At 36.8% G+C, this 15598-nt stretch overlaps 2 protein-coding genes across 3 annotated transcripts in view; one reads left to right on the forward strand and one right to left on the reverse strand.

Annotated features, from left to right (window-relative positions):
- The first annotated feature begins 1673 nt into the window (after window positions 1-1673).
- On the forward strand, window positions 1674-10380 carry frrs1b (ferric-chelate reductase 1b). The gene is made up of 16 exons (XM_084102474.1): window positions 1674-1816; window positions 2918-3113; window positions 3213-3364; window positions 3527-3621; window positions 4066-4213; window positions 4352-4534; window positions 4963-5061; window positions 5762-5912; window positions 5993-6106; window positions 6749-6864; window positions 6944-7030; window positions 7625-7722; window positions 8742-8800; window positions 9087-9230; window positions 9437-9537; window positions 9642-10380. The coding sequence occupies exons 1-16, from the start codon at window positions 1811-1813 to the stop codon at window positions 9732-9734; spliced, it is 1842 nt and encodes a 613-aa protein (XP_083958600.1). The 5' UTR covers window positions 1674-1810; the 3' UTR covers window positions 9735-10380.
- Window positions 10381-11752: 1372 nt separating this feature from the next.
- Window positions 11753-15598, reverse strand: part of LOC311075233 (uncharacterized protein) — a 28840-nt gene continuing 24994 nt past the window's right edge. For both annotated transcript variants that reach the window (XM_084102472.1, XM_084102473.1), the window contains 3 exons: window positions 12965-15032; window positions 12739-12827; window positions 11753-12653 (listed from right to left, as the gene is read on the reverse strand). In XM_084102472.1, coding sequence (XP_083958598.1) covers window positions 12570-12653; window positions 12739-12827; window positions 12965-15032 — 2241 coding nt within the window. In that variant the 3' untranslated portion in view covers window positions 11753-12569. The remainder of the gene's footprint in view (window positions 12654-12738; window positions 12828-12964; window positions 15033-15598) is intronic.

Below are 15598 nucleotides of genomic sequence, written 5' to 3' on the forward strand. Positions count from 1 at the left end.
CCAACTTGGCGGTTTTGAATTTGATTGTGCGGGTAAAAAAGGGTTTGGGCGGGTGGTCAAAATTTGGGCTGGTTTGGGGTCAGTTCGGCGGTTTTCAAACATCTACATTTTAAAGTCTAATTGGTTAAAAAACGAAACTAAAGTGTGCATGTAGTCCATAAAATCAGTCATCATGACATTTCTGTACACACACCCATGCAGAGTCAGCTGGCGTTAGTGTTGACATCACCGACGAGCACGCACTTTTAGCCAATCAGCGATCCGCAGGCAGACGCGATTGAGCGCGAGAAGTTGTAGCTGTATATTCAAGTGATCGCTAAGCAAAGTGACATAGCCTACTATAGCCTACAGTAAGTTAAGTTGTATCTACAGCAAAGAGTGAGATAGTGAGCAACTCTAAAAACGTACACATGTGGAGGGAGATCAATCGATGGTGAATTTAACTCTAGAGGAGAGCACAGTTGAATGACTTGAATTGAAATCAAATATGGGACGACTCCTGTCCATGGTCATGTGCACACTAGGCCCAGGGCTGCCAACTTTTCTTTACATTGTACAATAACTGGTAGGATACAGTTTTTATTATTGCTTGACAAAAATTTCAATTCCATTCTTGTGATGATTCCGATTTTGATTCAATATTGACTTTGAATTCGTTGAATTTGGATACATGTTTATTTTAAATTTTATTTAAAAAAATAATCTCACCTAATGCTGTAAACATAGAGGGCCCAATCTGCTGGTATTATTAAAGGTTAAAAATAACAAATTAAATTAAATATAATGCAGTTTTTGTTATAATAACAATAATTTAACAATAATTTAATGACATAAGTAAAAATATAATAAATAAGTAATATAGTGCTCAGCAAAATCTCCTCTCTAGCTATTTTTTCTATTCAATTAACATGGTCATTAAATGGCTTTCCTGAGGTAAATGTAACGTTATGTGACATAATTGTTCTCCTGCTGTTATATTGACCTCTTTCCGTGATTGAAAAACACTAATTGGTCGATATTATGTATACTTTCGGTAAGTTGTAGCCTAACGTTACTGCATCTTAAATAAAAAAGTAACAGATGATCGGTTCACGTGCACTTGAACTGAGGCGCTCAGCGATCTGTCACGTCACATTTACAAGCGCCAAACGTATTTTTGTCTTAATTTCGTAATAAAATTGACGGAATCTAAGAGCTGAGTTTAATAGTAAAAGTACCTCTTTGCTCCGCAATTTTTCTGTGCGTGAGAAAATGGATGATTGAGTTGGCAGCCCCCAGCAACTTTTACACCATCCAGACTGCATGCACTCTAGTCTACTCGACCCTGACAGCTGCTGAAAAAGGTTTGAATCAACGATGAATCCGTTTTGACTGCTAAATTCTGCGTTATGTTCTGCAATGTGTAGGCTACTTCCGAGGGTTAAAGTCATATGTTCATTTCTTGATTGCCGTTTTGACAGTGTCCACCTGGACATTTTAGTCATATTGGCTAATTCTCCTTAATTATTGCCCTGTTTTGATCTGTTTTCCTGGAAACATTTTTTTTTAATTTTTTTTTTATCATCGTTATTTTGTTTTAAGGAGATACAAATTGTGCTTATCAACCTTGAATGTCATGGTAATGAAATTATAGCACATTATTTTGGCAGTAAAATTTTGGGCGGTTTTTTCTTGTAGTGGGCGGGTTTTGGTGAGCTTTTGGGCTGGAAATCACCGTCCCGATCTGGCAACACTGCACGACGCCTCGTGCACAATTGTGTGGGGTTTTTTTTACGTGACGTGATATGTGATGGTAATTTGTTTTAGATGAATGGAGGTAAGCATATGCACTTATTTTATCGTTCCGTCAGCAGTTTATTGTACTTGTCTGTCTGCTTGGTTGCTTATTTTCTTCATACACATGCGCAGACGTCTTGTCAACTAGGAAGTAACGTTAGCTGTTGGTAAAAGGTGAATGTGGCTGCTATTTTTGTGTACATTTGACCCTAGTTTTTATGGAAGAGGTCGAATTTCCCCACTTTGCTTTCACTAACGCTTTTATTCTTATCTGTCTGTATCAGTAGATGTCATTAGCCTGACGGAAGAAACAGAAACCTGACCTTAACCTGGCCAATATCACATTCACACTTGTATTACACACACACATATTTACAGATATTACAGACCACAGTGTCCAGTGTTGAAACGCTGCAGTCTTTTAGTGCTGTTCTGTAATCAGTTAACGTTACAGTCACAATCCTCCTTATCTTTTTTTCCAGGTTTCTCAGCAAAAACTGATTAGACAATAGGCATTTAAAAAAAAAAAAACTTTTGTAATGCGCAGCTGACTATATTTATTTGTATCATTGAATCATCGACTAGAAGTTAAAGGGAGAGTTCAACCAAAAATGAAAATTCTGTCATAATTTACTCACCCTAAAGTTGTTTCAAACCTGTATGAATTTCTTTCTTCTGCTGAACACAAAAGAAGATATTTTGAAGAATATGGGTACCTAAACAGTTGATGGACCCCATTGACTTCCATAATTTGTTTTTGTTTTTAAATACTATGGAAGTCAACTGGGCCCATCAACTGATTGGTTTACGCCATTCTTCAAAATGTTGTCTTTTGTGCTCGGCAGAAGAAAGAAATTTGGTCACACTTTAGATTAGGGTCCGATTCTCACTATTAACTTTTGTGTCAATAAACTCCTAATTGTTGCTAGTTAGGCTAATAGTTAGTAAGGTATGCTAGTTGTTAAGTTTAGGTATTGGGTAGGATTAAGGGTTGTAGAATAAGTCATTAATATGTGCTTTATAAGTACTAATAAACAGCCAATATCCTTGTAATATGCATGCTAATAAGCAACTAATTAGTAGTAAACCGTAAACTAAAGTGTAAAGTTTGGGTTTCACAGTAATTATCCATTTATTTCAGGTTCTCACAAAGATGAAGATTGTATTGCTGCTGCTCCCATTATGTTTAGAGACAGTCATTTGCTACAGTAATGGAAAGGTTGAAGTGGCTTGTGGGGACATGACACCCCAACATGGCTATGATCCCAGCCCCAAAGATCCACCATTCACCATCACAGCAGACAAATCCCAATTCAGCCCTCAAGATGAAATCAAAGGTATGAAAACTGTCTTTGTATACTTGTCAAATGTTAAAAATTTTCAAATCTTGCTCTGACATAAAACAATACAGTATAATCTGTTTTTCATATTCACAGTGACATTATCAATGGCGTCTTCAGGGACCAAACGGTACTTCAAAGGATTCCTCATAGAAGCAAGGAATGCTGGGAATCTCAAAGAAATAGTCGGATCATTCAAGTTAATAAATTCTGACATTTCTCAGCTTCTTCAGTGTGACAATAAAGTGGTCAGTGACATTTATTGAGAACAAAATATTTGCAAAAATATTTTCTTACTATTATTTGTTATTTATTAAACTAAAAAGATTAAATACTTAAGAAATTATGGTACTTTGTTTCTCTCAAATGAATATAATTCATTGAACTTACTGTATTTTCAATATTCACAGAACTCTACTGTGAGTCATACCAGCGATTCCCATAAGACAGAGGTCCAGGTGATCTGGGTAGCACCACCTGACTCTCCTTCCAGTGTGCAGTTTATGTAAGTATTCAAATGCTGTTTTTATCCACCTTCTAGTTACGAAACTTAAAGTTGGCATGAAACAGAAGTTGTGATGGTCTTTTCTTCCCTATTGTGATGTTTATCCAAGTGAAACGGCTTCTCGGAACAAGAAAAAATGTAGGGTGGGACTTGATTTTGTCCATCGGGAATTGATTGGATGGTTGTGGTTTGCTATTAGTCGATTTCGTGTGAGTTGACAGGTTGTCCCGCCCTCACGCGAGTAAACACGTCATCAGAGAAGAAATGTCGCTGCAAGAGGGAGGGGAAGTTATTTTGATGAAATATTACAAGGGCACATGAATTGAAAAAAATAATGTATAATAATTTATAGATACTGCAATATTGCATAAAAAATAAGAATCGTCAATCTGGATTTCATGGTGACTTTAATGTGGGTTGTTTTTTCTTTCTTTTTTCTTTCAGGTTAACAGTTGCCCAAGGCTATAAGGAATATTGGGTGAAGATTGCAGGTCCAGTGGTGTCCCAAAGTGGTGTCGTTCCTCCACCTCAAACTACCTTTGGAGGTTCCACTGGTGCCAAAACCACAGCTTCCTCAACACTGTCACGTTCAGTGAGTCAAAACACTGCTTAAGTTACTGGAGTTATGGTTTACACACTGTCATGAGTTTGTGATCATTTCAGGCTCAGAATCGTTGGAATATGTAAATAATACTAATGAATAATAATAATATTCTCTTCTCCTCTTCAGTTCACCTCTGAGGGCTGTGGAATCAGGAAGTCCTGTCTGAGAGATCCACAGGGCTGTGACCCACAAAATGACACAGCGTGTCACTTCCTGTCCTTTAGGACAGAGGGCAATGGCGTGATGTTTGAGCTCAGTGGACCTGCAGATGGTTATGTGTCCTTTGCCTTATCACTGGACAAATGGATGGTAATATAGACAGACACTTTGAATAATTTCATATTTTACATCATATTGTACATGTTTTACTTTGACCTTTTGTAGTATGACACACACTATGATTTAGCCTAAAAGTGTGAAATCATGGTTATAATCATTAACTAAAACTAAAATGTATAAAAAAACACATTTCCATTGTATTTTATTTCTCTCTTTTTTTAGTTTAACTTTAGGCACTAAAATAACTTTATTAAAATATATATAGGCATATTTTTCAAGAAAAATAAATGACAAAAATTGCTAAAACTTAAACTAAATATAGTATAATAGTATATCATTGATATAATGGTGATGTAATAGTATATCATTGATACTAAAATAAAATATTATTATCATTATGCCTTTGAATGACTTGCATGTCTTAGCATAAATAATAGCAAATGTGTTGTGAATTTCAGGGGAACGATGACGTCTATCTGTGTATCAAAGACACAGACAGAGTTGACATCAAGGCTGCATTTGTTTTAGGACGGACTCACCCAGAAATCTCCTCAGAGGTATGCTTGCATTGATTGAACAGTGGAAATATCTAACAAACAGCGTATGACGGGCCATTGATTTATTAGAAAAACAATGCACAGCCGAGGCGAAGTTCAACGGCCTGGTTTCAATTATTCAGCATATATTACTGTTTCCACACCTCAAAATATTGTTCAAATGTTTTATTTTTAAAGACATTTGTCAGGTTTTTGCCCTTAAAACGCTTATTGTATATCATCCCAAGCCTCTGTTGCTAATTCTATTAATCATCTTTGAGCTGGAAATGGAGCCTTGACTAATGCAGTTATGTTTGATTGAAACAGCTTCTGAAACAAGAATAAATGAGGGTGGGACTTGATTTTCTCCATCGAGAATTGATTGGATGGTTGTGGTTTGCTATTGCTGCAAATAAAATAAAAAAATAGTAATGTGCATGGATAAATCATTTATAATAATACTGAAATATTCCATAAAATAATTGAGAATTGTCATGGTGACTTTAAGCTTGACAAGCACTGCTTACCTTTTACTTTTGCACATTTTTGTTCCATGGAAGAAGGAAAGAATGGATTTGAATATGACATGAAGGTGAATAAATGATAACAGGAATTTGATTTTTGTTTTTAAATTATTACCTTAAAAACATACTAAAATATTTAAAAACCCATTATTAATATGAATTTATTCTCTAGTCTTTGTGCTCATATTCATTCCTAGAACATTCTGAAAGACACAGCTTGGAGACTATCAGACGGAGTGATTCAGTGTAGCTTCCGCAGAGACATTTATCTCCAACCTGACAATGCGAACCGGTTCATCCTGGACCAGATGTACTACCTCTTCATGGCACATGGTCGAGCTGAAAATGGTGAGACATTGTTTTTTTGTTTCTTTGATTATTTTCTGTGGCCAGTAGTGTCAAAGACTCTGTTTTCTCTCTCTCTCTAGGGCTAACTCATCGACATGACCGCCAACCTCTGATTTCGACCTATCAGACAGTCATAACGGGACCTCCTGAGGATCTAACTGGTTCTCGATCGCCATTGCTCATCAAATATCATGGTGATGTTAAATAACAAAACTCTGAATACTGAATGTGATTTATACAATGCATTTGAATGCTTTTCACTGGGCAGATTGTTTGTTTGAATCATTATAAGAATTGTTAATTGAAATAAAGCTGAAATAAAATAAAACATAAATATTAGAAGAAAATATTTAACTTAAAAAAAAACTTAAATGATCTCAGATTAAATTTCTATCTCCGATCAATTTCTATCCAATTTCTTACTCCGATAAATGAAAATTCTATCTCCGTCTGATAGAAAATTCTTGGCAACTAATGGAAATAATAAATAAAAGTTCTAAAATGACTAAAACTGAAATGAAAATAAATTAAAGCTATGTAATATAAAAAACACAAAAACTAATACAAGTGACAAAAGCACATAACTAAATTACAAAAAACATATATATATATATAATATATATATATATATAACATATATATATATATATATAACGGTAATACAAAACATTATTAAGTACTGTAGTATAAAATAATGCTAAAATAACACTGTTTTGGGGTCAATAAACATCAACCTAGCAAACACCCAAAATACCATAGTAATTGTGTAGTAACATCCTTATGGCAACTGGTTTCTGTTGACTGTTCTAAAACTCAGTATCTGTTTGTATCTGTAGGGGCTTTCATGCTGATCGCCTGGATGTCAACAGTAAGTGCTGGTGTCATCATGGCACGATACTTCAAACCCGATTGGCCTGAAAGGAATATTTTGGGGCAGAAGGTCTGGTTTCAGGTAGGAACTTGTTTGCTAAAATGTAGATTTCAGAACATTTTCAAATGAGAATCATTTTCAAGGCTTTCTGTTTCCACAGTTACACCGAATACTGATGACCCTCACAGTTCTGCTCACCACGGTTGGCTTTGTTTTGCCTTTTATGTACAGAGGAGGCTGGAGCAAGGTAACACACACACACACAGACACAAACGTCTGCCTATGAGTAAGACTCATGATTTAACAGCGTGTCATATTTTCGCCCCCTTTATCACACACCTCTGACTGTTCAACAGCGCTGTCAATGTGTCAGACCCACATGCTGTCTGCTCAGAATAAAAAAGAGCCAATAAATGTCCCGTGTTCATCAGCTGTGACCCATCTTTTTGGCTCGTTTATGAAAAACACAGCCACTTTTCTTCAGTGATTAATCAAGCACAGTGTTGAACAAGTGTCTTAATAATTCTGCAAGTGCTGGCTTATTTGAGCCTCAAGCTGACACGTGTATCCATCCGTAAGGCTTGGCATGAGGGACACATTTGTGACTCACCAGGGGCATCTGTGACATCCCTCTTGCCAAGTATCTGTCACAGCTTCTGTCATTTCCTGTGTATGACCAGCTGAGGGCGCCCTGTTCCAATTGTCAAACCCGCCCCCACACAAAATAATACCCATCAAACTTGTACAAAGCTGTTCCCTGTCATTACTAATTTCTTTATGAAGTTTGTTGACAAAATTAGCTTCATGAATACAGTTCTAATCTGTAATCTATTGTCCACAGAGGGCAGGCATACACCCCTATTTGGGCTGTGTTGTCATGGCACTCGCTGTCATCCAACCTGTCATGGCACTTTTCAGACCAGCACCAGATGCCTCCAGGTAAATCCTGGAAACAGTTGCACTGCATAATACAGCCAGAATAGAAATGCCCAGTATGAACTATTAGCATACACTGCAGTTTGTATTGTGCAGTGCATACTATTTTTTTTAAAGTAGAGTTGGCTAAAGAGTAAAGAGGATAAAGAGTCTCTTACAATCTGGTCTGATTGTGTGCTGCACATATACTGGCAAATGTAGTGGGTCATCTGGGTTTTCTATTCATACACAGTATATAATGTATGTTGTGCATGTAATAGTGTGAGAATTAAGGTAGTATACCATTCTGAACATACACTGTTTTCGTAAGGGTTTATTACATTTAAGAATCCTGTTAAACACCCAGTATACACTACCATTCCAAAGCTTGGGGTTAGTAAGAGGCTTAATTCATAATTTTATTCAGCACATTAAGGACATATTAAATCAAAAGTGAGAGTAAAGACATTTATAATGTTACAAAAGAATTATATTTCAAATAAACGTCATTATTAAGCAGCAGAACTGTTTTCAACATTCAAAATTAGAAATGTGTTTTGAGTACCAAATCAGCAGATTAAAATGATTTCTGAAAGATCATGTGACTGAAGACTGGAGCTGCTAAAAATTCAGCTTTGCCACATTACATTTTATAATATTTTAAAATAGAAAATAGTTATTTTAAATTGAAATAATATTTCAAAATATTTATGTTTTTACTGTATTTTTCATTAAATAAATGCAGCCTTGGTGAGCAGAAGAAAACATTTTTTTGAATGGAATTGTACAATATACCATCCTGAACAATATACCAAGCTTCTGAATTGTCTGTCAGGGACTATAATATTCTCTAAAAATGTTAAACACAGTAAGCATAAATTGTATGCAATTCCAGTAAACATGGCTTCTAAATTGTCTGTTAGGGGCTTAACCAATTTTTTTTATAGTGTAGATTGCTTGTGAATTACAGTTTTAATATTAATTGTGAAATGAAATGGTCTTGTTTGAAATGTCTGTGTTTTTTCTGTAAAACCTGCTCTCAGGAGATACATCTTCAACTGGATGCATTTTGGAACAGGAACAATAGTTCAAATCATAGCTGGTAAGACACAATGCTGTCAAATAGTCTCGGATGGGTAATTGTGTGGCTCAGATCTATAGTAACAACAATGTTGACAGCAGAAAGCGGCTTTGTAAGCTCAGTAAAATTGCGCAGTGAACAGTTTTGTCAGAATTGTCTAGATAACTGATTGCATGCCATATAGTGTATAATATGTTGTATTGTAGATTTATAGAGGCTAGTCATGTTATGATGCATAATATTAGTTCAGAGTGCCTGAAACACTAGCAGTATGTGTTAAGCGAGCTGTGTGTGTTTCCTGATTTAGTTGTCACCATCTTCCTTGGGATCCATCAGCAAGCTCTGTTCCTGCCGGCTCCATGGTCCACAGTGGTCCTGGGGTTCATTGTGATCTGGTTTGTGCTGGCAGATTTGGTTCTGGAAGTCCATCGTAGGGGGTTTTTACCAATAGGTCAGTGAACCGCCTCCAACCATGTGGGTTTTGTACCTGGATTCCTCAATTTACTCTTTATGAGTAGTGTTTCTTAGCGTCTCGCCTGGAAATCAATTTTGCCGTATGAATCCATTAAATTGTAAAAGTTTTTATTACACTGTATTAGTAATTGACATGGGTTGAATGCTAATCAGCTTCAGTTTTTGCATATGTGTCCTTTTCAGGTAAATATTTTAAAAACGTCAAAATCTACACAGAACATATTAATTCTGATGACAAAGAGGAGATTATGTTTGTTCCTGATGAGAATGAGACTTCTAGCATGGTGAGTTGAGTTTGTATTTATTTCCTCATGACAAACATGTGCATTACATTAATGTTATACCCATTGCATTTTTTTTTTTCATTTTTTTTTATTTTTTTTTTTAGGAATCTTGTTTTAAAAACATAGTTTTGGCTGTTTATCTCTGTGGAAATCTGGGATTTCTGACTGTTCTCCTTTGGACCATCAGTTCAGTATGACACTCTCAGCAGTCATTTCCACATTTAGTCTCTGGGACTTTCACTAATTGTGCCTATGTTAAAACAAGCAAATATGAATAACCAAAGAAATATGGAGTAGGCTACCTGTCAATTTACAGTGATTATTTAAAATTATTATTTTTTAACTTGAAATTACATTTCTTTACTGCTGAGGTATAAATCAATTTAGTTGTATAATTTCTTAGAAGTTTTTGTAATTTATTTTTATTATAAATGTTATGGTTTACCATATGGTATATATATATAACACTGTTATATATATAACCTATAAAATTGTTATAAAGAACAAATTATGCTTTTATTTAAATGCTTTTTTTTAATCGAATCTGAAGAACGTATTCCCTTTGTGTGTTATTTGGTGAAAGCATTATTGATCATGTTTACCGATCAAGTAAATATGAAATTATGTTTTTGAACACTGTGTTCTGGATGAGGATTTCTGAAAGTGAATTGTGGATTTAAAGACTGTTACTGTTGCCTGAGATGTAAACATTCACAACCGCATTAAAGACTAATGTGTTCATTCTGTACAAAGACTGAATGTAGTTTTAATGAAGGTTTTTGCACAAAAGACAATCTGTGACAGATCTATTGCTTTTTTAAATAAAGCTTTTTTTTTATTAAACTGTGTTACTGGCTTTATCTTCTAGAATTTGTGCATATATTTTGTATTAATAGGCCTACATCTCTTTGGATTGTTATTTCAGCCGTTTAAAGGCACGATATGTAACTTTTTTTTGCTTTAAAAATAGCAAAAATCACTATATCTATGTTATATATATTTTTTTAGTTGTGTACTTACATTATCCCGACTGTTTCCAACAACTTTCAAACCAGGAGAAATTTGTAATTTAATTCGAGAAACGTCCCGTTTCTTTATTTTCGTTTTGTCGCCGCCAATGCCGTCATATCCGCGTTGTCCCTGGTTTCCGCTCGTGCTGCCATGGCAACCAGAGCTATGAACCAGAGCCGTCTGATAGTAACCAAAGCGACTGACGTGGACGACTTTGTAGTTCGCAATGTCTAACTTTATTTGCACGCTGTTGTTGTTTCGTTCAAACATTATGGACCATAGCAAGCAGACTTTGGATAAAAAAGGAGAACTAAAACGAGAATCAATATCAGCGCGGTATTTTCGAGATGCCGAGAGCTCCCATAGACAGTATATAAACGAGAGCTCCACGTCCGAGACTTCGACCGCTCCTACATGTACTTTATTAAACAGGTGAGCACATTTACATAAAACGAATCAATGTTTTATAGTTCAACAATGATAAAATGTCAGAATATGATCTGTATGTTATTCTAATGTTGATCTAGTTTATTGCTAGTCTCATACAGACTAACACATACATTTCAACACATTCAAATGCAGTTTAGTGTGCTAGTGTAATGTTAGACCAAGTGAAACAGCACTGCGTTACCTCACAAGTTTAATTTGTCTAATAAACTGACCTGTGAGTAGTAATTCTGCGTGTAGTTCGGCAGAATGAAATGTCCATATTCCTTTTATATCCGCGGGACTCGCGTCGCGTTTGGAGCTGATAGCTGTCTCTTAGCAATCCCGAACTGCTTCATATCACAGTCATGATAAAAACATCGATGTATTCAGTCATCCATAAACATTATTAGATCGGTCGGCTTGACGTTGACGACAAGATCCATAATTCTTAGCAAATGTTGCGTCATCAAACTACGCCTTTGTTATTGTAAATAGGTTAGCGACCCCTAGTGGCGAAAAATGCCATACTGTGCCTTTAAGAATATGTGCTGCTGGCTCTCTCTTTAAAATCATCTTTTGGTGAGTTATTTCATATAGATTGAATATCATGCCATTTATTTGTGTGTGTGTGTGTGTGTGTGTGTGTGTGTGTGTGAGAGAGAGAGATAATCACATTTTTGTGTGAGGAAATGTGTTTTCTCCTGTGAAGTGTTAATACAAAGACAATCTTGTGTGTTTGCTCGTCAGAGTTAACTGTTTTAGTATAAAAAGACAATTGATTTTAATTGACATTTATTTTTTAATTCTTGTTTTGAACGTGATTGTTCAAATGGTATGCAAAGCAAGTATTTTCTTGAGACTGACATGGTAAGCAAGGTTAGCAAGCAATACTCTTTTAAAAGCATGGTGGTTTGACAAATATGCACATTTTCTGTGGACAACAAAGCAACAGGTAATTTTTAGATAGTAGATGATTTTCTGAATAGATTTAAGCTTTTCATACTGAGTGTAACTGAAGTATTGAAATGTTATCTGGATGCAGATTAGTATCTTCAAAAAATGTCCTTTATTCCTAGCAATCAAATTCATATTCATTCTTTTAAAAAAAGAAATATCTCAATGATTTCCTTTTGACAAAAGATACCAAATTGATGTTTTCTGCGATATTTAACAAAATGCATCCATTTTGTGTATATTTTGACTTAAATTTGATCCTAAAACCCTTTAATACTATTTCATATTTTCATATCATTTAGGGATATACAAACATTTCCATACAAGAAAATACGAATATACGAATATACAGTACATATCCTCCTCAACTTCATAGACAAAACACTAAAAAATATGGTTTATAAGTCTCTCTAGATACCTCATCAAAGAGGAATCACAAATATGCGTGAAACAGTACATTCAAATAACATTTAGGCATCTCGGCTTATGCAGATTTGTTTCAGGATCAACAACAAAGTCACACAAGCAGCAGTAGCAAGTGTATATGCTGTCACAATAAACAAACAAGTTTGAGCATTGAAAATTCTCTTACGTAAAACAGCTGCAAATTGACGATCAGTGTCCATCTTGGTTTTATTTTACTCATTGTTCGCAAACTCCCCTGCCTCCCAGCGCAAAGCCATGGCACTTTTACGTCGGCCTCCAGCATAGGTTTCAAGAAACTATTGAGAGGACAATAAAAGTGATTTTCATTTACATTCATACATATATACATATATATATACATACATACATACATATACTTACTTGATGATCACAAGCCAAAGCTGAACGATCCATTCTGCATGTTTTCATTGGAGATGAAGGGGATGATTTACATTTAATTGGCACATCATCTGAAATTATATTGAAAACCAATAATGAACAGATCTTTTCTGACATGCATGTGTTTTGCAGTCTCAGTGATGTAGTCATTACTTCAGATCAATGGAATGAAAACTTCTGTCTGTATTTTTCTGTTGACATGCAGTACCTGTAAACGATGAGCTGTCCAAACGATTTGGAGACATCAGGAAGTGATCCTTTGAGTAAACACTGGCCCTTTGACGCTTCAGTTCCTCTTCTCGCTGCTTCACCATCTTAATCTCCTCATCAACGAGAGATATCGTACTCCTGGACCGCAGCTTAAAAAACGGGTTGTTGAGAAACATCTTTTCCTGGATTTCCTCAGAAGCAGAATTCAAGTTGAACTCAGATGCACTTCGAATGATGAGGTTTGATGTCTCCAGAATGATGAGATTAGGGGTATCTTCAGGTCTCCAGTCAGCAGATTTGGAGGACACCATCTTTCCATGTCGTGGACTTGGAGGGAAAGGCTCTGGCTCGAGGACGATAACGCTGTTGGTGGCCAAGTCTAGTTTCTGTGAGCTTTTGGATGGTGAGGAGGTAATGGTGAAAGAAGGCATCATGCTGATGAGAGATTTGGATATACTACTATCGTCATCCTGGTCATCAAACATCTTCCTTTTCTCATCGACTTCTTGGCATAGTTTTCCAGGGTTCAAGCTGGCAGATCTCACCCTCATCTGTACGCAGTCACTGGAGTAAGATTTTGACATTCCCCTCTCACGCCTCAGGTTGTCCTCACGCTCCATGGTCAGGCGAATCTCTTTCTCAATTGGAGTCTCTGGGTCTTCAAACTGTGATCTATAACTAGAGTCGTCCAGACCTGAATCCTCAGAGCAAGGGCTAAACTGGGTGTGCGCATAGTCCTCTGCAAGCAACAAGCTCTCAAGGTCCCTCTTGGGCCGGTCGATGTTGCGGACGGGCGTATACATGAAACTGTGACTACCTTGGCAGGTGCCAGATCGAGTTGTTGGTGTGCTTGGATGGTGTGTCAAGTTTTTCGTTTGCTCTTCGATCTCTAGCCACTGTTGGCGAGCAACTTTGAAATCCACATGTTCAGTACTGACGTTCTCGCTTTTCATTTCCTGAATCACACAATAATCTTTTGGCACCTTTTTGCCGGAATCGGATTTGACGGAATCGAATGAATTGCTCTTGTGGGTTGCTGAGCCTCGTCCAAGATCCTCATCATCTTCGGATATCTTGGACAAGCCGTGGAACAGTGTGGATGAATTGTAAGATATCTCTTGCGGTTGCTGATCTGGGTCATTCCCTGGTTGTTCAAGCACTTCTTCTCCCACAGGAACCTCCTGCTCTTCAGTTTCCTTTGAAACTTCCTCAGTATTCAGAACTTCTGTTTTTTGAATGAAGAGTTCTTGTGCGCTCAGCTCAAGGCTGTCAAGGTAGGAATCATCATCTTCCTTATTGATGGAGGAAGAGAAGAAGCACCTCCATTTATCATCGGTTTCGCTGTCTGACGACGCTGCAGCTATTTCGACACGAAGACACTCGTCTATTTCGTCTTGGTCGTGACAGGACTCTGTGGAGACGTCTGACAGAACTTCTTCTCGGATGTAGTGCTCAAGGATGGTTTCTTCTGGCTCCTCACATCCAAAACTTTCTAAGATGGCTTCATGTGAGTCTATACCCAATGGGTCTAACATATCTGACTCGTCAACATCATCTGTTTGAGGTGCGATGTTCTCCAACGGTTCCTGTCTCAGCGAATCTTGCCTCTTATGTGTGACGTCATTTTCATACATGCTCTCAGCACTTGACGGAGTGTCGGATATCGAAGAGGTAATTGACTCATTGCGATAAAGTTCTTCTTGAGTGTCCTCCAAGACAAGCGCCTCTTTTGGACTGCAAACGTCTTCCAGATCATCAGCCTTGGTCTCCGTAGGAGGTAAGCCTGCTAAAATGTCGGCCACAACTTTTGTACTAATGGACTCTAAAACATCAGCATCATGACAAACTTGTTCATCTATGTTTCCTGCGTCCTTGCTCTCAGGTAACTCAGTCTCCAGGACTTCCATTTCACAGTCAATTATGTTTGCTGTGCCGGAGTTTTCACTTGTCTCCATGGTTACAGGCTCAGACAGGGACTTCAGCTCTGTATGCTCTGGATTCTCAGGATGAGAAGAACCTGCAATCTCTTCCAGTCTGTCCACCTCTTCAAGCTCACTCGTAGCTCCCTGCAAGAGAAAAATACAAAAAATAAATTCAAAAGCAGCAAGAGGAATCTCATTTCCCTAATCACCAAAACATGCACAGCATATCACAGCTAAATTTTCACCCACTCATGTTTAGTACCGATCTTATGTAATGCTAAATTTCTAAGTTTTTCAGGGCTGATTCTTAGGAAACTTCCTGAGCTTGAGCTGACGCAGCTAAAAGTAATATTCCTGGCAGGAGGTTGAAAAACTTGCTTGACTAACAACTTTTACAAATAAAGTAAAACCACTAAAATACATCAGGAATGGTGGCACATATATGAATGCATTCTGTACTGAGTAATTGAATTCCAGTTCTTTAATGGTTCCATTAACGATTTATTTGAATTTGAGGGGAAAATCCAATTCTGTTGTTAACGGGATAGTTCACCCACTCGCACGCACTCCCCCTCAAGTTGTTCGAATCCTGTATGGGTTTCTTTATTCTGTTGAGCACAAAAGAAGATATTTTGAAGAATGTTGGTAACCAGACAGTTGACTGTAGCCATTGACTTACATAGTTTTTTTTTTTTTTTCCTACAATGGAA

The sequence above is a fragment of the Abramis brama genome, assembly GCF_963993115.1.
Source record: "Abramis brama genome assembly, chromosome: 24".
NCBI classification, from domain to species: Eukaryota; Metazoa; Chordata; class Actinopteri; order Cypriniformes; family Leuciscidae; genus Abramis; species Abramis brama.